This window comes from Podarcis filfolensis (genome assembly GCF_964270895.1).
Source record: "Podarcis filfolensis genome assembly, chromosome: 1".
Classification (NCBI taxonomy): domain Eukaryota; kingdom Metazoa; phylum Chordata; class Lepidosauria; order Squamata; family Lacertidae; genus Podarcis; species Podarcis filfolensis.
Genome location: NC_139604.1, coordinates 108,972,448 through 108,996,795, shown reverse-complemented (window position 1 = coordinate 108,996,795; position 24,348 = coordinate 108,972,448). Strand labels below are relative to the sequence as shown.

The window sequence follows — 24,348 nt, the reverse complement described above, 5'->3', positions numbered from 1 at the left end:
CAAAGTGCAAGTAGATAAATAGGTACCACTCTGGTGGGAAGGTAAATGGTGTTTCCGTGCACTGCTCTGGTTCGCCAGAAGCGGCTTAGTCATGCTGGCCACATGCTTTACGCCGGCTCCCTTGGCCAATAAAGCGAGATGAGCGCCACAGCCCCAGTCAGCCATGACTGGACCTAATGGTCAGGGGTCCCTTTACCTTTTTTATAAGAGATGGGATTGGAAGTTGCAAGTTCCCAAGTTGAATCATGTCACAGAGCCAGTGTGGTGTAGTGGTTAAGAGCGGTAGTCTTGTAATCTAGGGAACCGGGTTCACGTCTCCGCTCCTCCACATGCAGCTGCTGGGTGACCTTGGGCCAGTCACACTTCTTTGAAGTCTCTCAGCCCCACTCACCTCACAGAGTGTTTGTTGTGGGGGAGGAAGGGAAAGGAGAATGTTAGCCGCTTTGAGACTCCTTAAAGGGAGTGAAAGGCGGGATATCAAATCCAAACTCTTCTTCTTCTTCTTCTTCTTTAACTTGGTGATCTTACTTTTTTTGAGAATGCAATTTTGGGCTGTCAGAAATTTTTTTTGCTGAAGTACAGGCATATGAATTCAATTTTAGTAAACTGGTTTTAGTCTGGCAGGATTTGTTGTCTTAAAACCATGTGTATTATAAATAATTCCATTGCCCTTGACGTGCTTTCTTCCCCCCATTTTTAATTTTCTGTAGTTTGGCCTCTTCTGTAGTTTGGCTAATGCTTAGAAAGCATGTGCAATAGGGGATCAGGACTGTATTGGTTCATCTCTATGGCAGGGCTCCCGCCTCCCTGCCTGACATTCATGCAATTTCACATTTGCTAATCCCTTGAGACGACATCAGTTTGCCACGAGTCCTCAAATAGTAGCGCTAGTGTTCATGAGACTTGCCAAGGTTGACTGAATTCATCAGTACCTGCTGGTGTGCATTAATTCAGCATATCTACACATTTTTAAAAAATAAACTCCCTTGTTCATAAAAATCCTTTTCCATTCCATTTTTGTCAGCGTTGCTAAAGTTCTTAATATAGCTTTTCTTCTTATAAACAGAAGGAAAGTAAGGATTCAGTAACTTGTTTTTTGCAGTTATTATGCAAGTCTTTAACATAACATTGGCATTGATCACAAATGCAGGATTTAAGGGATACCGGATTTCTGAAGACATTCCTGCATTTAGGGGAGAGGGTAAATCTAAAAGGGAGCAAGTCTGCATTTAGTGGAGAGGGTAAATCTAAAAGGGAGCTTAAATACAATAATAGTAGAAAATATAACATTGGCATATGAAGAAGGCCCCAGCAATGGCAACACAGATTTGGAGTTTACAGAACTACATTTCCTTCCCAAATGGGGAAAACCCCCCCGAATAGATTTATCTCAGGGTTCTATAGATTAGAAAAGAGATTTATTGATCTATCTTGTTCTCCATTTCTTATTTTACAATGTACTATTCCCCCTTCCCTTAATTGCTGCATTTCATCCAAGCCTTGGCACCTGTTACAGGTGAAGCTTTGTTGTTGTTGTTTAGTCATTTAGTCGTGTCTGACTCTTTGTGACCCCATGGACCAGAGCACGCCAGGCACTCCTGTCTTCCACTGCCTCCCGCAGTTTGATCAGACTCATGTTTGTAGCTTCGAGAACACCGTCCAACCATCTCGTCCTCTGTCGTCCCCTTCTCCTTGTGCCCTCCATCTTTCCCAACATCAGGGTCTTTTCCAGGGAGTCTTCTCTTCTCATGAGGTGGCCAAAGTATTGGAGTCTCAGCTCCAGGATCTGTCCTTCCAGTGAGCACTCAGGGCTGATTTCCTGAAGAATGGATACGTTTGATCTTCTTTCCGTCTATGGGACTCTCAAGAGTCTCCTCCAGCACCATAATTCAAAAGCATCAATTCTTCGGCGATCAGCCTTCTTGATGGTCCAGCTCTCACTTCCATACATCACTACTGGGAAAACCATGGCTTTAACTATACGGACCTTTGTTGGCAAGGTGATGTCTCTGCTTTTTAAGATACTGTGTAGGTTTGCCATCGCAGGTGAAGCTATGAGCATGTAAAAATGTTTATGAATTATTATGTATGTTTATGTATGTTAGGAGCAGGTTGTCTTAGGTGCTGTGAATGTGCTTTCAGGCCAGACACTGGAAGCAACTTTGCACCTTTGCTCAGCACTGGACTGGGAGAGGTAGTCAGGTTGCTGCCATGTCCTGTACATCTTCACATCCACAGGCCAGGAAAAGCACCTGCTGTCCTGGTGAGCTTTGTGATAGAATGGAAAGCAAGGGAAATACGCCAAACTGAAGATTGTAGCTTTTGAATGAGGGGAATTAATGTTTCAGATGCCCAATTAACAGTAACGTTTTCCATGTTCCTTTGGGCAGTGCTCTCTCATACCACACATGATTGTATGAGGCTAAAACAGCTCTTTGAGACATTGGATGGAAGGGAGGAAAGAAGGAAGGGGCGGTATACAAATGCAACAATTTAAATACATTTGGGGACCAGTAGGGAAGAATAGTTCATCTCTCTGCATAGTCATAATTAGTGGCGGTTGCATCAACTTTACTTGGCTAAATATTTGCCATGGTAGAACCAATTCCTGGCCACCATCACTGAGCAGCAACTGAGGGAACGGTGGACACCACATCCTTGCTTGAGCAGAGCCAAGGAGAGGAACAGCTATCACAGGATTAAGCAACTATGTGCTTCCTGATTGGCCATCGCTGCCTAATGTAGGTGCAGACCAATGATGTCAGTGGCCCTTGGGAGATGCTATTGGCTAGTCAGCCAGGCTGGCCAGCACTAACCCAGCTGCCTCTCCTCTCCTACCTTCTCCTTAGCATAATGCTTAGGAAGGTGCCTTTTCCCAAAGTCGCTGCTCAGTAGCAGTGGCTAAATTCTGCCCCCCACATCACCAGCTGCTGAGAAAAAGTAAACTTGAACCAAATACCACAGGGAAAATATTTTTGTTCTAGGTCTGGAGACTCTCAAAAGATAAAGGTCCATTAATTATCATTTGAAACCAGAGCTAGACAAAAGTTATAGGGAAAGTGTTCTGTGAAAGTAACAATTTTACATTGTCTAAGAGGTTGACTGACTACCCTAATGGGTCTTTTTAATCTCTGCTTTCACTGATTGTAGACAGGATAAAATTAGCTTTGTGCTGTAATCTTTCAGCCTTGCCCTGCTGCCAAAGGGTAAGCAGGGTCTTCAGCCAATTAGGCTATCAGTTCTCAATTTACTGCCCTGTTACAATCTCAGGAGAACAGAGAAGTGAACCTAGTAAAACACAGTTTCACTAAAGTTTCAGTGATCATTAAGTTTTATCACTTTGTTTTACCAGAAATGTGCAACTTAATTTTAAACTCAAATTTATAGCAAAATAAAGCCTGCAAATAGGATGCTCTGAGAGTAATGTGTGTGTCTGCGGAAAATATTGAAGTTCGGCAACTGACTGGGTCTGAGCTCACTACATAAAACAAAAAAGAAATCTTCAGTAGTGCTTTAATTCATCGAGATAATAAGAACAGAGTGTCTCCATGGAAGAAAACAGACCATTCTTTATATAGAAGAATTGAAGCACAGGTTTCCCATGGTTATCTCCTTTGCCCCTCTCCACGGCTCAAGATAAAGAAGCAAATGCACAGCAAAGCCGAAAGGGCAACCTCCAAGAAAGCCACGTCCTCTTCTGCAGCCTCCCCACTTGTTTCCTGCCTCAGCCAAAGGAGAAGCTGTTCTCCTGACTTTAATTATAATTTAGTTCTTTTCATATATTGTCACATTAGAGCAGATCAGTCATGCTTGGCTCATGTGCTGAGAACACACAGAACACTTGGAAGAGTTGACTCAGTGGTGAAGTACATATTTCTTGTGCAGAAGTTTAACTCCCAGCATCTCCAGTTAAATGGTCATAGATTCATAAAATTGTAGAGTTCAAAGAGACCCTGAGGACCATCATCTATTCCAACCTCCAGAAATGCAGGAGGCTGCCCCATATGGGGATCAAACCTGCATCCTTGGCATTATCAGCACCACATTCTAACCAACCAGTAGGTGATGGGCTAGACTTCCTGCTGGAGGCCCTGGAGAGCTGCTACCAGCCAGAATTGACCGTACTGAGTTAGATTGTCTGTCTCGGTATAAGGCAGCTTTGTATGACCACGTCAGGAAATAGTTTGAGGCTCTTTGTAATGGTCTGATACTGGCAGTCGTGGCCAGTGAAGTTTGATGTTGAGTGGGAGGCCACAAAGAAACCACGGTCAGGTTACAATCCTCTTTCTAATTTCCTAGGAGTGAGTCCAATTGATTTCAGTTCATTGGATAGCACTGTCACACCATTATTGAGGTTTTTCAAAGCAGTAGGCGCCTTTGCCTCAGGTAAGCTATACGACCCTGATGCATGTAGCAAGCAATTTATAATTTTCACAGAAGCTGTCCAGCCCTATGTCTGAGGTCAGTGATCAATCTTCCACAAAATCTCAGGACTCTTCTACTTTCAGCTCAATTCTAAATGAGCTTCCTCAGAAATATGTTGTATTTGAACACATGCCGTGCATAAGATTTTGGCAAAATTGGAAATGGCTTCTTCAGCAAATCCTTGGGAATAAGACTTTGAAAAGTTTTGTTACTAGGCAAGTAGGGCCTGCTCCTGCACCCAGTAAAGGTAAAGACAAAACAGAGTTTAACTAGCAATTGAGCAGACCCATTATCTACATTTAAGAGTCTGGTCGATTTCTAGTGGCCCTATTGGCATGGCCCATGTGCCATAATGCTGCTTATTCTCTTCTTATGGGGAATCAATAAGTATATTTTTAACGGATTATATGCCATTTTAGTTCTTCATATCTTTTATAATCAATATTTTTAAAGCAGTAGGTAGGCAAGGGTGTCAAACCTAGTGCCGGCTGTGGAGGAAGTGTTCCTTTCGACCCCTGCAATCACTGCACATGAAAGACATAGCTGACAGTGGTGATGTGTATTGAGGGCCCTGATTTGGAATCAGCTCTGTATTTGTCAAGGTCTCTTTGCAAGCATTTGGGAAATGCTCATTTGTTTCCCTAGAATTCTCTCCCAGTTTGTAATAATGGTGTAGTCTTTTTTGCTTTACCTTAACTTTTTGTTGCTCCTAAAAAGCATCTCTGCTTTTCAGGTAGTCCCATCAACATTCGCTCTAATTTTGCTAATGGCAGCTTATACAGAGGCAAAAGCCCCCAAAGGCCAAACTATTGTGGCAGTAGTTTGGAAGAAACTGCATTGTTTCTTGAAGCCTTAACAAGATGCCGGGGGGGGGGGTTGTGTGTCTGTGTGTGTGTCTGTGTGTGTGTGTAGCTCTGAGTTGTCATTGGTGTCTAGCTCTTCACTGGGAAGCAGATGAAATTTTAAGGGGAGTTGAAAACCATGTGCAGAATCTCAGTTTACATTCTGAGCCGGAGAAGAACTAATAGGAAAAATGATACATTTCTATTCCAACCCAGGTAATTAGCAGTAGTGCCATCACTACTCATATTGTGCATGTTCACGGTTGCCACCGCCACTAGCAACCAGGGAAGAGAAAGGTTAGGTGAGGGCAGAGGCATACCTAGGCTCTCTTACGCCCTTGGCAAAGAGCTGTATCGGTGTCTCTGAAGCTGCAAGAGACCATGGACCAGAAACTTTGGCACTCTGCTAGTGACTCTCTATACGAACATTGGGGTTGGGTCTGCTCTGCTCACATCTCCCTCCTTAGTTGGTCTCTAAGGTCCATTGGACAATTTTTTACAGTGGTACCTCCGGTTATGAACGGAATCCGTTCTGGAGGCCCAGGTGCATCCTGAAAACTTCGTAACCAGGTCGCCAATGGAGGCTAAGGCAGTTAAAAAGTTAAATATGGAGTCCAAGTGGCCAAGATATTGGGAAATTTTGGAAAAGGAGGGGGACAAAATGAGATTGCAGAGTTTTGAGAAACTAAAAGGGAAGGTGAGAGATTGGCTGCATTATCATCAAATAAATGAAGCGTTCAAATTGGATAGCAAAATTGGCTTCCAGGTGGAAAAATCAAAATTGGAGACAGAATTGCTAGAACCCAGTACTAAGAATTTGTCAAAAATGTACAACTTGCTGCTGAAATGGAATACAGAAGATGAAACGGTTAAATCAGCTATGATTAAATGGGCTCAGGACATTGGTCATAATATTTTGTTTGCTGACTGGGAAAAGTTGTGGACCACCGGGATGAAATTTACGGCATGTAATGCCTTAAGAGAAAATATTATGAAAATGATCTATAGGTGGTACATAACCCCAGTCAAGCTTGCAAAGATTTACCATTTGCCTGACAATAAATGTTGGAAATGTAAAGAAAAGGAAGGTACATTTTTTCACCTTTGGTGGACGTGCCCAAAGATTAAGGCATTCTGGGAAATGATCTATAATGAACTTAAAAAGGTATTTAAATATACTTTCACCAAGAAACCAGAGGCCTTTCTCTTGGGTATTGTCGGCCAAGGGGTGTTAAAGAAGGATATAACTTTTTTCATGTATGCTACAACAGCAGCTAGAATACTCATCGCGAAGTACTGGAAGACGCAAGATCTACCCACACTGGAAGAATGGCAGATGAAGGTGATAGACTACATGGGTTTGGCAGAAATGACGAGCAGAATCCGAAACCAGGGAAGAGAAACAGCGCAAGAAGAGTGGAAAAAATTCAAGGACTATTTAAAGAAATATTATAAAGTTAATGAAAGTTAGAATGATGTTGGATTAGAAAGTAAATGGTTACTATTAGTAATGGTTAAGACAAGGAGAATAAGGAAGATTAGTCTAAACTTTAACTAAAATAAGGGAAGATTTGCTGAACAATTGATAAGAATTTGGAATACAGAAATGGGAGGTATGAGGAAGTCGGGGAAGGAAGGTATAAGAAATTAGGATACGAAATGGTACATGTTTTTTGTTTCGTTTTGTTTTTGTATGTCTATGTATGTCGTGTTTACATGGAAAAACTTTTGAATAAAAATATTTAAAAAAAAAAAAAAAAAAAACTTCGTAACCAGAGGCTCCCTTCTGCACATGTGTGCAGTGCAATTGAGCGCTTCTGCGCATGCGTGTGCGGCAAAACCTAGAAATATACACTTCCTGGGGTACTGTGTTTGCAACCCGAGGATTACATTACCTGAAGGTAACATAACCTGAGGGTCCACAGTATTTATTTTGACCTCCCTCCTCCATTGGTCTGTCTGTCTAAGCATGTGAATGGACATGCTGCTAGCCACTCTGAGCCAGAATGGAGAGGCATGGTTTTTGTGCCCCCTCTGGGCTAGTGGCCTTGGTATGCCCATGGGCAAGGGTAGCATTTATTCCCAGGCCAGCTTGTAGCTGTATATAGGCAATCAGTTGCTAAGCACTGCTTTTTGAGCAAATTATAATTCATATATTTTGCCACACCTAATATGAACAGAGTGAAAACTGGCTGTTTAACCTCCCTGCCTTCTTTGTAGCTATTGGCTGACTTATTGTGATGTCACAGAGAGGTAAAGAATTTTATTCTTATTGTGGGTCTATGAAGGTAAATGAAAGGTCAGTTTGGAGAAAACTTTCACAACCTGAGAGAAGCTGTATGCTGGGGTTGGATCTGCCATGTAAGCTGGGAACCTGAAGGTCTAAGTTATGGGAGAGAAGGGGACATTTTGAGACAGATGTTTGAAGAAAGGTGGAGGCAGAGTGGGAACTTTCTTTGAATCTGTGAAAAGGATAAGTAGAGGGACTGGGAACATAAGAGTTGAGAATGTTAAGAGCCGAAGAGAAATGGAAGCTGGAGGAAAAGCTTCATACAGGACACAAAAGCCCATGTGTTTTTAGGGGGAATAGAGTAGACCTGACAGAGAGCTTTGGATTTTGGAGGATTATAGGTCAGAGAATCAGAGAATCAGAGAATGAGAGCCAGTGTAGTATAGTGGTTAAGAGCGACAGACTCGTAATCTGGGGAACTGGGTTCGCGTCTCCGCTCCTCCACATGCAGCTGCTGGGTGACCTTGGGCCAGTCACACTTCTCTGAAGTCTCTCAGCCCCACTCACCTCACAGAGTGTTTGTTGTGGGGGAGGAAGGGAAAGGAGAATGTTAGCCGCTTTGAGACTCCTTCGGGTAGTGATAAAGCGGGATATCAAATCCAAACTCTTCTTCAAAATCAAAGAGCTAACTAATCACATCTTTGACCTGAAGTTTCTAGTTTGTTTTAATTAAGAATAGCGCAGGGCAGACTCACACGTTCGCCTTCTGGCATGGCACCTGCTGAAGACATGGAGGCTGCTCTGTGCAGAAAGCTATTTACACAAAGCAGCTTCTCCCATGGTTGCAATGATTTTAGCTATCTCTCTTTCAGGCACACGTGATGATGTGGTTGAAATTGCCACAGCCACGTGGGGAGCTGCGCCACACAAATGGCCAGCCATGCTACGAAGCTTATATACGATTTAGGCTTTAATGCTGCGTGTCTAGGGAGAACATCTTTTTGCTGTTCTCAGGAATATTACATATGAAACATTCAGGTCTGAAGGGGGGGAAAAAGCTGGCGAGCTTATTAGTGATGATAACATTTGCTCCAGAAAGTTCAGTCACATGCCAACTTTGGAAAAGGAAGAATGGTTGTGTTATGTCTAGTCTAGAATGTTTATATTGCGACGTGGCTTGTGAACATGTTGTATAATAAAGCTGCTGGTGTTTATCAAAAGCAAAGAAATCTGGATTTATTCTTTTGTGCTCAGCTTTTTAAGAAATATTCTTTTCATATGCTGTTGAAATTATGTGAAATCCTGCAGAGGCCAGCAGAGGGAGCTTCAGCTCCCTTCTTGATCCTTGCTCTCCTTTTTGCATGAAGAGGGACATGGCTTTTTAAATACTTGATTATTTTAAAATAGCCGCATCTTTTACTGCCCATTGTCCATTCCAGTCCCAGGCAAGGTGCAGTTTTAAGGCTTTGAAAAGGAGTCTCCCCTCCCCTTCTGCTATGGACATACACAGTTAGTACATGCAAAGCTGAACAACTTGGAATGAAAACTTGCCCAATATCACCATGCCCAAAGGAAAATATACATTGAATTTGGGTCTGACAAATCCAGTTTCATCCTTTCACTCTTGTTCCCCCTGACCCCAATTAAGTTTCTTGTTTGGGGCTCATTCAGTTTTAAGAGAATGGTTCAAAAATAGGGCACCAGAAAATAGTATTAGCCTGAGATAGTTTAGTTCAGGCATCCCCAAACTCAACCCTCCAGATGTTTTGGGAATGCAACTCCCATTATCCCTAGCTAACAGGACCAGTGGTCGGGGATGATGGGAATTGTAGTCCCAAAACATCTGGAGGGCCAAGTTTGGGGGTGCCTGGTTTAGTTGGTAGAACATGAGACTCTTAATCTCATGGTCCTCGGTTCAAGCCCCACCCTGGGCAAAAAGATTCCTGCATTGCAGGGGGTTGGACTGGATGACCCTTGTGGTCCCTTCCAACTCCACAATTCTGTGATTCTATTGTGTTTTTTTTAATGACTGTGTTACACTGAATATTTTAGAATATCTTGATTTTCTTCTTCTTTCCATCAGTGTGTTTTCCATTTGGGAAATGATTTTGGCCCGGGGCGGGGGGGGGGGACTCACAGGGTAACAAATGTTTGTGCTTTACTTAAATTCCAAGTGTCATTAAAGACTCTCGCTGAGAGTGAGATGTGCGGAGGCTGAGCTTTGAACTAGGTTCAGATGCCGAGAGTGCAGAGAAATCGGACTGTCGTGCTTTCAAATCAAGACTCTGTGCTGAGTATGTCATGCAACACTGAAGGTATCAGGATGTCACAAAGAATTATTGGATCCATTGATCTGTAGATCTGGAATGTAAGTTGGTTTGTACAGTTCTGTATTCCCAAAATTTGTGGGAGCTCACAAAAATATGTATTGTTTTAGTCAAAGGAATGGGGGTTTTTCTGGTTGTTGTTTTTGCACAAATTGTTCATAAACAGCCCTAAAATATCCAGACCCTTCTGGCGTTACTAGAGAGAGGCTGTCAGTTTTCCTGAGAAAGAGAGAGGGGGCAAAATTCCTGACAACTTTTGGTCCTCTGGCCAGCAGCTGTGGCTGGAAGATTTCCTTTCACTCCTATATGAAGTTGGTCTTTCTGCAAAGCTGTTGGTTGTAGGCAGAAGATCCTACAATATCTGTAGGGCAGAGGGAATATATATATACTTTTCAAGAGCAAAAATGTCCAAGAGGGGATACACACGTTAAACACGTGGTTCATTTTCCAGATCACAGTGGGGTATTTTGCATGTTCATACGATCTCCTGCATAATAAAAATGCTGTGTGTTAAGGTATCTAGCCCGTGAGAGATTCTAGGCTAGCCCTACCTCAGATATGTTGGTCTTGTTGTGCAGGAAGTTTTATACATGTGAAAACATGCAGACATGTAATCCCCCACCTGAAATCTGAAGCCGCACAATCTGGATCCCAACAAGACAGTATCACTTAATTATCTTGAATGTATAAATTGGCTTTAAGGACTGCTCTTGTAGTCATTAGGCAACTAGCAGTTGCATGAGTTGCTATATAAACAGATGGGTAAGAGGCAAGTCAGTAGGCATGTTAGACAGAGTAGGTGTGATTGTTATGACTTCACCACTTAGGAACTGAAATTAACATAAAAATGATTTGTTGAAGAACATACAAGTTCCTAGCAGATCTAGAGAAAAGGAACCAAACAGCACATTGTTCTAACATAGTATATTAACTATAGGACCTTCTTTATTCCCTGGGGTAAAATCTATTCCTTTAGATTCTACGTACTTTTTTGTCTGCTACAGATTAAAGTTAATAAAACCAGGAGCCTTGATATTATTTAGATACTGAATTGATTTAAAGCATTTTTACTTGATTTTTTTTCCACCCTGATTTTGGGCAGATGGGTTCTGTTCAGCTCCACAGGGTTTCCATGAGTGGCTGTTGTTCTTGTGCACATCTAGAGTGGGCCCATAGAAAGTTTACATGGGTATGAGAGTGGGTACATTAAATATGTGAAGTCTTCCATGCAGAATCTGGGTCATCGATCTTTTTGGTATCTACCCATATTGGAATCATAGAATTGTAGAGTTGAAAGGGACCCTGAGGATCATCTAGTCCAACCCTCTGCAGTGCAGCTGTCCCATACGGGGATCGAACCTGCAACCTTGGCGTTATCAGCACCAAGCTGTAACCGACTGAGCTATCCAGGCTCATCTTCCAAAAGAAATTGGCTACACTATTGGCATAGTTACATAACGTGTGGAATGTATAATCTTTTTCCAGATTATTCACTATTTCATGCAGTGGGCTTTTTGAGACCCAACCCATTTGGTTTTTCCCAAGCAACTTCATCACCACACATTTGAGGGCCAAAAATCTTTTGTTTAGCCAGTTGCTCTTGCGCGAAGCTTCTCTGTGCACTGTTTCCATATTGTCTTTCTGTTTCCATTCCATTTGAACAGTAGCATGTTAAATATTTCTTACAGGGTAATCCTCAGCATATTGACTCAGAAATAAGTCCCGTGACTACCTAGTCAGTGTGTCTTAGGACTGCAGCTTTAGATAACTCCATATGCAAAAGTCTCACTCCCTCTTAACAGTAAACTCAAGTGGTGAGTGCCAACTGAACTCTAACCAAAACAGGATTGTTGGGAAGCAAGCAAGAGGGTATCCATGCGATCAGGGGGGCCCCAAAGGAAAGAAATGGAAGGCATAAAGTAAGAATACTCCATATAGTCCAATGAGGACTGAACATGCTCAGTACGGAATGTTTAATATGGGATGGGGGAATAAAATGCCGTTCTTACGCCTCTGTTTGCAAGAGTGGTTTGCTGTCTCACTGGAACTCTGAACAGGAACACTCCTGTTAGCGGGCAACATTTTGTTCCTGGTCCCACATGCATTTATATTAAATTGAAAATGGTCTATTGATGCATGGTGACATCATTTCCTTCCCAGCTTCATTTATTGGATTGAATTGTATGCCAAAATTTTAAAAAGTGAATGTGGTTCCAATAACTTGACACAATACTGTGAGCCCACTGGAGATTAAACAGATACACATTAATGAATAATATCACACAACATAGTTGGCAACTGACATTCTAGCCTTTCTAATCTGCTAATTGCTTCTATTTTTCACGTGATAAAAACAGCCATTCTTATTAGGTTTCATTATGCAGTAATTGGAAATCCTAGGACTGTGCCTTCAATTCAGTGGCATTCTTGCATGAAAAGATACAGTATTAAAGAACACATTAGTTTCTAACTGCCTTTATCTTTCCTCCAGTCCTCCAGAAAATCTTTTCCTTTCTGCACGGGACAAAATGTAGGACAGTCCTTAAGCCTCTGAAATACGGCTTCAGCTAAGGCCTATTTCCATGATTTATTGGTTTGGTAATGAATGTATGTGGGACGCGAGTGGCACTGTGGTGTAAACCACTGAGCCTTGGGCTTGCTGATTGGAAGGTCAGCGGTTCAAATCCTCGTGATGGGTTGAGCTCCCGTTGTTTGGTCCCAGCTCCTGCCAACCTAGCAGTTCGAAAGCACGTCAAAGTGCAAGTAGATAAATAGGTACCGCTCCGGCGGAAAGTAAACAGCATTTCCGTTGCTGCTCTGGTTTCACCAGAAGCGTCTTAGTCATGCTGGCCACATGATCTGGAAAAACTGTCTGTGGACAAACGTCGGCTTCCTCGGCCAGTAAAGCGAGATGAGCGCTGCAGCCCCAGAGTCGTTCACGACTGGACTTAACTGTCAGGGGTCCTTTACCTTTTTTTAAATGAATGTATGTAGCTTAAAAGGAGCAGGGGGACATGACTGACTAAAATAATTGTTTAAAAAGTTAAAAAATAATCTCAAAGCAGTTTAAAACATCATCATTTAAAATATCAGCAGGCACCTGAATGAATTTTAACAGGGAGAAATGTAAAGTATTGCACTTGGGCAAAAAAATTGAGAGGCACAAATACAAGATGGGTGACACCTGGCTTGAGAGCAGTACATGTGAAAAGGATCTAGGAGTCTTGCTTGACCACAAACTTGACATGAGCCAACAGTGTGATGCGGCAGCTAAAAAAGCCAATGCAATTCTGGGCTGCATCAATAGGAGTATAGCATCTAGATGAAGGGAAGTAATAGTGCCACTGTATTCTGCTCTGGTCAGACCTCACCTGGAGTACTGTGTCCAGTTCTGGGCACCACAGTTCAAGAAGGACACTGACAAACTGGAACATGTCCAGAGGAGGGCAACCAAAATGGTCAAAGGCCTGGAAACGATGCCTTATGAGGAACGGCTAAGGGAGCTGGGCATGTTTAGCCTGGAGAAGAGGAGGTTAAGGGGTGATATGATAGCCATGTTCAAATATATAAAAGGATGTCACATAGAGGAGGGAGAAAGGTTGTTTTCTGCTGCTCCAGAGAAGCGGACACGGAGCAATGGATCCAAACTACAAGAAAGAAGATTCCACCTAAACATTAGGAAGAACTTCCTGACAGTAAGAGCTGTTCGACAGTGGAATTTGCTGCCAAGGAGTGTGGTGGAGTCTCCTTCTTTGGAGGTCTTTAAGCAGAGGCTTGACAACCATATGTCAGGAGTGCTCTGATGGTGTTTCCTGCTTGGCAGGGGGTTGGACTCGATGGCCCTTGTGGTCTCTTCCAACTCTATGATTCTATGATTCTATGATTCTACCTGGTATTTTAAACGGCAACGCCAGCAATGTACATTGAAAGAGTTGTTAAGTATATTGAGTTGGTAAGTGATGGCATTTATTGCAGCTAGGCCAGAATTGTGGCTTGGAAAAAGTAAGGCTTGTCTGCCCACCCAAAAGTGAGCAGTGATGGCTCCAGAAAGGGTTCCTTCAGAAAGGAAGCAACACCAGCAAAGGTCCTGTCCCTACTCACTGCAGCACGCCACCAAGTTGAATGCAGCCCCCAAAGCCATGGATGGCAGTCTAGTAGAGGCTGAAGAAACTTCCTGTTTCTCCTGCCTGTCTGGAACGGCAGATGTAAGGGGGTTTTCAGACACGAAGTAATGGGTGGTTGATGGTTCTCAAGTTGTTCAGGCCTGTACTACATTGAAGCGTCTTCCATGTAGGCATTTGTGTGAATCCCATGTGTAGAACACCTGTCATTGCTGCATGTATGCCTATGAGGAAGCCACAATTGGCCGGGCTTCCCTGCAGATGTATACTTTAATTAGAATCGTCATTCCCCAGCTACAGACTTGTGCAATCATCCCACTTGATGATCTCTTTGCGGGATTCATTCACGTTCCTATGCAGACATTCCTTTCATAAAGGAATTTAGTCATGTGCAAAGCAGCCCGGTTCCTTGACATTTTGCGCACCAAATGGTGATGCAGCCTTTCTGTTCCTGGTTATGAGGTTTGACATGACAGTGTAGTGAGAATTCCCTCTCAAAACGTGAAGGAAGAGTTTACTATCCCATTTTAAGATGACTGCTCGCTAATAGTCTGGGTGAGCAATTGATCTTTCTTCAATGGGAATTAATAGGAGATTTTTCCTCAATGGATAATCTACCATTGGGTGGGATCTGAGATCATATTGTGTGCGTACACGGAAGCGAGGAGAAGCAGTTTTCAGTTTGAACATAGCAGACAGAGTACTGTGATTTTTAGTAGCACTTGGTTAGAGTTTGACCATCCTTGGGGTGCAGTTTCTATTTTGGATTTGGGATCCAATATGGGAGAAAGTAAATCTGGTACACATGCCTGCTACTCCAAATTTAGACCACAAAACTAATTACAGTAGTACCTCTGGTTAAGAACGTAATTCTTTCCGGAGGTCAGTTCTTAAGCTGAAACTGTTCTTAACCTGAGGTACCACTTTAGCTAATGGGGTCTCCTGCTGCCGCTGTGCCACTGCCGCACGATTTCTGTTCTTATCCTGAAATAAAGTTCTTAACCCAAGGTACTACTTGCGGGTTAGCAGAGTCTGTAACCTGAAGTGTTTGTAACCCGAAGCGTTTGTAACCTGAGGTACCACTATAGAGGAAATGTGTCATTTAGTGGGAAGATCACAGGTAATTGTTAAGTTCCCCCATTTCTGTGACCCAGGGAAACAACCAGTTTGTTTGTTTTTTTTGGTCTGGAAACATCTTAGAAGGTAATGTGGAAGATCTTTGATTTAATTTGCACCTGAAATGCACAATCATTCTTATTTGTTTAGCTGTACATGACCCTCGATGCTCAGAGGCCATAGCCATAGTAAATAAAAAATATTCCTGTTTCTAAACTTGCTCAGTCTTCACAGTTGAGCTGCTGGAATTTGGAGTTAATTAACCTTTACCCTTAGTCTCCTTTGTCCTTTCATGTGTGTATATGTTTCAGCTCCTTTATATGCTGAACAGTATACAAGGCAGTTATATACTATATACTTATACACATGAATTTATCCATCTCTACAGGTATTAGGAGTGGGCAGTTCACCTGGTTTTGAAGATTCAAACTGACAGTGTGGTTTGGATCTGAGCCCTGCTTTGGTTCAATTTCTGGCGACTTCTCAATTGCCTATAATGGAAGAATCAATCACCAATAACCTTTTCTTTTTTTGCAAAAGCAAATGGAATAGGCAAGCATAATACATAATCTTTCTGAATGGGTGAAGCTTTCAGATCTTAGACAAATGGGTGCAGGGCTTCTTGAAATATTGAGGCTTCTTTTAAAATAGTGGGGGAGCAGGAAAATCCCTTTCTTGTAGTTTTATGGGTAATGTATTAAATGTATTATACATATTCATATACATTAATATATATACACATAGAATACTGCTTAGTGCAAAATATTAAGCTCTACCTGTTCAGAGCACTAAAACCCTAGTATTTCAGGGCCATGCGGGGGCTCCTTCCTTCCCTGTTTTCAGCACCAAGAAACCCCCTGAATCACCATTGCTTTACATTAAAAGGAAACAGCACAGTCGAAAAACAACCTAGATTGTCCAGAGTGATGTTATATACGTCTACAAAGAAAGGCCTGGGCACTCCTGATTTGCAATTGTATCGTGATACATCACATATTTAAAAAGTTGTCCCAATATTACAAGGTAATAAAGAGAGAATTTGGATAGCAAAGGAAATTCCTGGGGAACCAATGCAATATTTGAGAGGTTTTCCTTATCTAAGCAACTCCCACCCACCCATGGATTCAGTGAACAACTCTCTTTTTAAAAAAGTTTTAACAACACATAAAAAAAAATAGTCAAAGAATTATTACCTTAAATGTCATCATTAATTCCCATCTTTGGCCCAGTATACCTGAAGGAGTGTCTCCACCCCCCATCGATCTGCCCGGACCAGCTCCATGGGCCTTTTGGCGGTTCCCTCACTGTGAGAAGCCACGTTACAGGGAACCAGGCAGAGGGCCTTCTCGGTAGTGGCACCCACCCTGTGGAACGCCCTCCCATCAGATGTCAAAGAAATAAACAACTATCTTACTTTTAGGAGACACCTGAAGGCAGCCCTGTTTAGGGAAGCTTTTAATGTCTAATTTTTCATCGCTTTATTATTAATAATAATAATAATTCTTTTGGGAGCCACCCAGAGTGGCTGGGGAAACCAGCCAGATGGGTGGGGTATAAATAAATAAATCATCATCATCATCACCATCACACTCTTTTAGGAGAAAAATAAATTTATAATATTTAAAGAATGGGAAAAGAACGATTTATAAATGGTTTTTATATTGGTAACCATCTAAAAACAGAAGCACAAATTAAACTGCAATTAGCACAGCATAAATATGCTTAGCTTCATAGCCTTCAGGTATTACATTTAGTAACACACACACACACAGCAAGAAAGCTCAGTCAGTAGGGCATGAGACTCTTAATCTTAGGGTTGCAGGTTTGAACCCCACATTGGGGAAAAAGATTCCTGCATTGCAGGGGATGTAGTTTGAAAACAAACTAAAATTAATACAAATAAATCAGTTTTGCCCAGACTAAAAGAAAATTTAATAAAAATTATTTTACACTGGTACCTTACTGTTGATATCAAGCCTTGTCAGTCAGAGGAATTCGGCCACCCTCCAGGTGCCCGGCTTGAATCCTTGTGACTTCCTGTCTGCGACTCCCGGCAGGATCAAGGGAGGTCTCCAATCGGCGATTCTTCCCAACGTGAAAGAAGAACACACCATTCCTCCCCCTCCTCTCCCAGGGAGGGGAAAGAGACAGACAGAAATATATCTACATGTCTTTATTTCTGTCGTTCCAGCAGTACAGAGAAAACATGTCTGTACCCTCTGATACCCAGCTGCAGAGAGAGAATAACTCCACCCATGTACTTCCAGTACAGGGTCATGTGCCACTCTGAGCTAACATCCGGTGCTCAGTGCACATAATAGACTGTCCCTTGTTCCCACGGTACAGTCCCAAAACTTTTGGATTTTAACTGGCTCGAGAGTGAAGAGCTGAGACTTGGATTCAAAATGGATGCCAAGGACAGGGGGAGGGAAGAACGGAGTTCTAATTCCCCCACTGATGTTGCTACTGGAGAGGATGCGGTAGCTTTGAACGTTGTCCGATGCAACAATTGTGGACAGGCTGGGCATCGTCAGCGGAGCTGCAAGAAGCCACGCCAGCCAACAGGAGCGAAGGGCCGCTCAGCAAAGCCTGAGGCAGCAGGCAAAGGTCGTACCAAGTCTTCGGTGAAACCTGCAAAGGCCCTGATGGCGAAAGGAACCACGCCAGATGTTGGACACTCTTTTGTAATCGATACGGGCTGTAATTTTCATATGTCCCCGCACAGAGGACTCTTTTCGACGTTTAAGAAGCAAAGCTTCGCTGTGGAACAAGCCAACGGTCAGAAGCTGGAAGCGACCGGGGTTGGAACTGTGTATCTTAAGAGTCTGAACCTGACTATACACAATGTTTACTTGGTTCCTGAATTGAAGTTCAATCTGCTGAGTGTTTCGCAGATTGCAAAGAAAGGACTGAAACTGTCCTATGATGATAAGAGCTGCGAGATCTTCAAAGATGGAGAGTTATATCTTTCTGCCAGACAGAAAGGTGGACTGTATTTGTTGGACTTTGAGCAAAGTGATTACATGGAATGTAATTCTGAGTCTAACTTGATTTCTCTTGCAGGTGTGACCAAAACGAGCGCCAAGAAGGTGGCCAGGGTCGACAGAGCGTTTCAGCGGGTGTATGCTGATGTGATTGGTCCTCTAGAACCATCTAGAGGCAATGCAAGATATTATCTTGTGTGTGTGGATCATTTCTCTAACTATGTCTGGGTTTATGTGTTGAGAAAGCCACAGGAAGCCTTGGAGAGGTTTCAGGAATTTTGTGACAAGGTTAAGAGTATGCATGATGCTAACATTGATTGTCTATTCACAGATGAGAAGCAGATTTTTCTTTTACAGGATTTCCAGAGGTTCCTGCAGAAGAAGGGGATCAGACACAAGATTGCTGTTTCAGCGGAAGCGTGGAACAGGGGTGTCTGTGTACGGGTGAACAGAGAATTGCAAAAGGGGATGAATGCGCAATTGCTTAGTTCACATCTGCCACATGAGTTCTGGGCGGAGTCACTCATGTCGTTTTGTCATGCGTGGGTGAGAAAGGTTTCAAAAGAGTTGGGAAGTTCTCCTTTTGAGAAACTGTTCCAGAGAAAACCTTCTGTTGCCCATTTCAAGGTTTTTGGGTCTCATGTGAGGACAGAAGCTCCAGGTGGAGTAAAGAATGCCAGAGGCATTTTTGTGGGATATGAAAAGGGTCTCTACAGAGTAATTTTGTCTGAATCTGGTCAGGTGATTCTCACAAAATTTCTAGAGAGTGCTCCTGAAAAGGAGAGAGTGATAGCACACACATTTCCCACAGAGGACGATTCAGATGATGATGATGATTTCACAGAGTACAGTGGTACTGAGAGCGACAGTGATAGCTCAGAGAGCTCTGTTGTCACAGTCATTGAGAGGAAATCTCACACAATGGATAGACCTTCACAGGTGAAGGTTGAACCACTGTTTACTGTTGGAACTGGTTCTCCTAAGAGTCCTGAGACAGAATCAGTGAGCAGAGAGGATCAGCACCTCATACGCAGGTCTGAGAGAGTCACAAAGGGTGAACCACCCAAAAGGTACTCAGAAGAGTATGCTAACTTAGCTGTTGCATGTGTTGCTGTTGTACACAACCGAGGACAGGTTGGAGCTGTGTCTAAGTCAGAGACAAAGACACAACAGAGAGTTGCTAGCCAAGGTAATGCAGATGCACTCATTCCTTGGAAGCCAGACAACCAGAGAGGTACACTGGGGAAACCAGTGGCGGGGAGTTCCAAGGGTGGAACTGAAACAACAGGGGAGTGTTATGTGTATAACAACTGTTTGTTTTCTTCTCTGGATCACGCTTTGCTTGCCGCAACATGCATTGATTCTTTTGGGGGAGGTTGTTACGAAAAAGGAGCAATGCTGCTGAGTGCTCCAGATGGCTGGAAAGCCAAACAGGATGTTGATGTTTTGGGACTGTACCGTGGGAACAAGGGACAGTCTATTATGTGCACTGAGCACCGGATGTTAGCTCAGAGTGGCACATGACCCTGTACTGGAAGTACATGGGTGGAGTTATTCTCTCTCTGCAGCTGGGTATCAGAGGGTACAGACATGTTTTCTCTGTACTGCTGGAACGACAGAAATAAAGTCCATCCGACTTTAACAGGATCATCTGGAATATGTATCCAATGTACTGGCAAAATCATGGTGAAAGCTAAACATTCCTTCATATGTCATGGTCATGTACAGAAACATCTCTATTTCGATGAGATTATTATTGAAATTAATAAAATTACCAGTCAAAGCATACAACCAAACCCACAGTCCTTTGAAAACCTGAACTTGCATTTATATTGGTTAGCTGGTTCTCATTTAAAATATTTCTGCAATGAGCCGGCCAGCTTCCCTTTCTGTTCTTTGATATTCTTAGTTATAGGTAGGTAGCCGTGTTGATCTGCCGTAGTCGAAACATGCACATGAAAGCTCATACCAATAACAAACTTAGTTGGTCTCTAAGGTGCTACTGGAAGGAATTTTTTTATTTTTATATTCTTTTCTCTCCTCACTTCTGGATCAGGCTAAAGGCCCATCTAGTCCAACATCCTGTTCCCACAGTGGCCAATCATATGCCTATGGAAATGCATGAGAATGTAGACTTATCATTAATTTGTGAAGCGCTTTTCATATATATGTCCCAAGGGGATTTGCAGACACCCTTAAAAGCAACTGAAATGATTTTTAAAACAGCACAAGAACAACTGAATACAGGTTTGAAAACCCACACAGGAAGGAACCCCCTAAGACAGAAACCTTTTCATCTAGCTGGGTAAAACATACATACATAAATACTGAGGGAGAGAGGGAAAGAAGTGGTAAGCAATGTCCATGAAACATAAGAGGCAGTAGTAAATCTACAGAGCCAAAATGTAGAAAACATGACATCAATACAGTTTTGTGGCACATTGAATATTTAACAGATTTAATGAAGCGATTCTGCAGTCCCACTTATCTGGGAGTAAGCCCCATTGAACTCAATGGGACTTCCTTTTCAGCAGACAAATATAGGACCGCACTGTGAATCTGTTAGTTATTAAGTTGCCATAAGACTCTCACTGGATGTAGGGGTTTTACTGAATCTCCTGCACACAAAAACAAAGAGAAACTTAATGCTTCCTTCCACAATTTTGCTTCCTTTTATTAGAAACCTCCCTGCCCAAAAGGAAATACTTGGTTAACCTCTGTGTATTAAACTGGCTAAAATATGCATTTAGTGGATAATCAGGAAAGTGACCTTTTTAACTTCATCTCTCCAACCTAAATGCAAAGGTCTGGAATCATTCTAAAAAAGGTATGTGACTCAGTGGCTGAATGACTGTGGCATATTGAGTTGCATATAAACGGATACCAACCCACTTGACACGTTCCATGGTGGCCCACTCTGTAGGAAGGACATTTATGACCGGCGAGCAGTGTGTAAATCTGCCACCTGTTCTCTTTGCAATATGAAGCATGGCTCAGTTCAACACTTCCTGCCAAAGCATCCTGTGAAAGGAAGGTGAATCCACAGTAGACTTAAGGCTACTAATATTAGGTATAGAGACTTTCTTTTACACTTAATCTTTACTCCTTAATCTTTGCTTGATAAACAGATCTGACTTATCAAGGAACCAGGAGCATGAATTCTAAGAAAACTGATGCAAATTAAGGACATGTTGATGATGATAACGATAATCATCTTAAATAAATTTTACCTTTTTGAGCTTTTCTATTTGTGAATTTATTATTATTTTGTGAAACTTGCTACCTTTTATACAACACCGTGCAATACAGGTTATGTATTAGGGTTGCCATATTTCAAAAAGTAAAAACCAGGACACCCCCCTGGTTTTTTTTTAGGAAGACCCCAAAATTGTCGAGTGTTTCTGTACAAAAACGCGAAAAAACAAAGACAATTATGAGAAATGTCAGAGAAAATCTGGACGCATGGCGGCCCTAAATTGTAAATGCACATATCCAAAATGAAGTTTAAGATCTGTTCTTCTCCAGAGCCATTAGTCACTCAGGTCCTTCTTTCTTTCCAAGTGTGTGAGCTGCTTTGTATGTTGTCTTTTGAAGACCCACAAATTGGATTACCTTGGGACATATACCAGGCGGAAGGCCAAGGCACTTGAATCCAATTCACACCAAACGCTCTGCCAACGATTCCTCTTTGTCTTTGGTCATGTGATGACTCTTGCAACCACAACATACAAAGAAGTTCACAGAACGTCTATAAATGAAAGCGATCTGTGAAGGAACGTTTCTAGTTTCTCCTCCTCCTCCTCCTTTTTATGGTCATTTTTACAGTTCCAGAACAAAATTACCACGGGCCTGCTAGGCCTCCAAATGAATGTTCTGAGCTGTAGTGGGTGATGGTAAAAATGTATTAACAGAATGAATGATAAAAGGAAGATGGAGTGGAAATGTCATCCTTTCTTCACAACGGAAGTGAGTGAATTTAATGGAATGGTAGCAAACCTAAAAGGAATGAAAGAAATGCATTGCAGGGGGTTGGAATCCCTTACGACTCTACAACTCTATGGTTCTAAGTGCTCAGGTACACAGGGCACGAGGTCACTGATTTTGATTTGTGTGCTGGGGAAAAGAGAGAGATGAGATTTTAGTAACAGGAGGTAAAATTCATATCAAGTATCAAAAGCCTGCTATATTTAAGAGTAAATTGCCAAGCAATGTATTTTTTAATAGCATCTGTTGAGATTATTTTCTTTTTTTATAGCAGTATTATTAAATAGCTCCCAACCTTTTTAAGCAAAGTGGTTTCTGCTTTTGGCATGCAAACATTGAACATATGCCTGTTGTTTATAACAATAACCATTCTATATCCCTATGCAGGCATAATGTTTTATAGTGCTTGTCTTTTATCTCATTAGCTAAGTGTTGCATCTAAATTCCTAAATCCTAAATCCTGAGGTTTTTCCAGCTAGATAAATGGTTCTGCCCCATGAGTGCCTATTTTATATAGTCTTGTTTTATTTTTAATGTATCTGCTTTTTTGTGTTTAAAACTGTTTTTGTTGCATATCACCTTGAGACAATTGTATAGAAGGCAATTAATAAGTGGTTGTGATTGTTGTTCTTGTCGTCATCATCCTTAATGATCAATGATTGGCCAAGCCAAGGTGGGATTTTTCTAAAATACAGGGATCGAACCTGCAGCCATGGCGTTATCAGCACCATGCTGTAACCAGGCTCATCTTCCAAAAGAAATTGGCTATATTATTGACACAGTTACATAATGTGTGGAATGTATAATCTTTTTCCAGATTATTCACTATTTCATGCAGTGGGCTTTTTGAGACCCAACCCATTTGGTTTTTCCCAAGCAACTTCATCACCACACATTTGAGGGCCAAGGATCTTTTGTTTAGCCACTTCCTCTTGCACGAAGCTTCTCTGTGCACCGTTTCCATCTTGTCTTTCTGTTTTCCATTCCATTTGAACAGTAGCATGTTAAATATTTCTTACAGGGTAATCCTCAGCATATTGTCTCAGAAATAAGTCCCATGACTACCTAGTCAGTGTGTCTTAGGACTGCAGCTTTAGATAACTCCATATGCAAAAGTCTCCCTCCCTCTTAACAGCAGACTCACTTGGTGAGTGGCTGAACTCTAGTCAAAACAGGATTGTTGGGAAGCAAGAAAGAGGGTATCCATGCAATCACGGGGACCCCAAAGGAAAGAAATGGAAGGCATAAAGTAAGAATACTCCATATAGTCCAACGAGAACAGTAGCTATGGAATGTTTAATATGGGAATGGAGTGGGGGAATAAAATGCCATTCTTGCGCCTCTTTTTGCAAGAATGCTTTGTCATCATCATCCTTAATGGTTAATGATTTGTCAAGCCAAGGTGGGATTTTTCTAAAATAACTTTAGAATGCATGATCTACATTAACTGTGCACTATTCAAACCACAATTAAAATAGCTTCCCATTTTTCTAGTTTCTTTGTAGCTGCAAGATGATAAACAAGACTTGCCATGCCTCTCTCTAAACATATCCTCCAAGGTCCTGACTTACCGTGGGCTTTCAGGATTTCAGTTTGGGTTAAGGCAGCAAACCATTGTTAAAAGTTATTGTCAAATATAATGCTAAATTATAGTTTAGTAAACAGAAGACCTCGGTGAGCCTTTGTCTCTCAAGCTCTTTTCTCCTCCCCTTGCATGGCTGTGAGGAAGCAAACTGAAGCATCCTTTTTGTGACCATGAATTAACTGTGGTTTTTCTTTAGTCCAGCAAGCTGAGGTTAGTTTAAACTATGGTCATTTGGAACAATCCAGGATCACAAAACAGTTTGAACTTGGCTTGTTTACAATAAACCATAATTTAAACTAGCCACAGTTTGTTGTTGTTGAACATGACAACAAACTGTGGGATCAAAAATCATTGTAATTAACGCAGCAAGTTAGTTTATGATTGTATGTGAGTGCTTGTAATCTCATGACTATTCTGGAGGATGGGAGAGTATCAGACCCTACGGCTTTCCTGAGCTTTTTCATGTAGTACCACCATAGAATATTTACATTACAAGCAAAAACAAAGCAACAAACACTGACTTTGCTGTACAATGTAAAGGAGAGTCCTGTAGGGCTATCTATTGTTTTAATATATATACAGAGTATTTCGCAGGTATGTTTACGTATGCTCAAATTTCTTGAGATTCTTTTCTTTATGATTTATTTTAATGTTTTCCTTATTTTCAGGAACGAATAACAGCGCTGGAAACAGTGAGTTTCATCCATTCTCTTTATTACAAATCTATTGCAGTT

The 24,348-nt window shown here is 41.9% G+C and overlaps 1 protein-coding gene across 8 annotated transcripts in view; it reads left to right on the top strand.

The window, feature by feature from the left end:
• The window catches only part of CEP128 (centrosomal protein 128), a 221,780-nt gene that overhangs the window by 144,506 nt on the left and 52,926 nt on the right, over positions 1-24,348 (top strand). For all 8 annotated transcript variants that reach the window (XR_014547550.1, XM_083611522.1, XM_083611526.1 and 5 more), the window contains one exon: positions 24,283-24,306. Coding sequence is in view for 7 of the 8 variants with exons in the window: in XM_083611522.1 (XP_083467648.1) it covers positions 24,283-24,306 (24 nt within the window). In the remaining variant the exon portion in view is untranslated. The remainder of the gene's footprint in view (positions 1-24,282; positions 24,307-24,348) is intronic.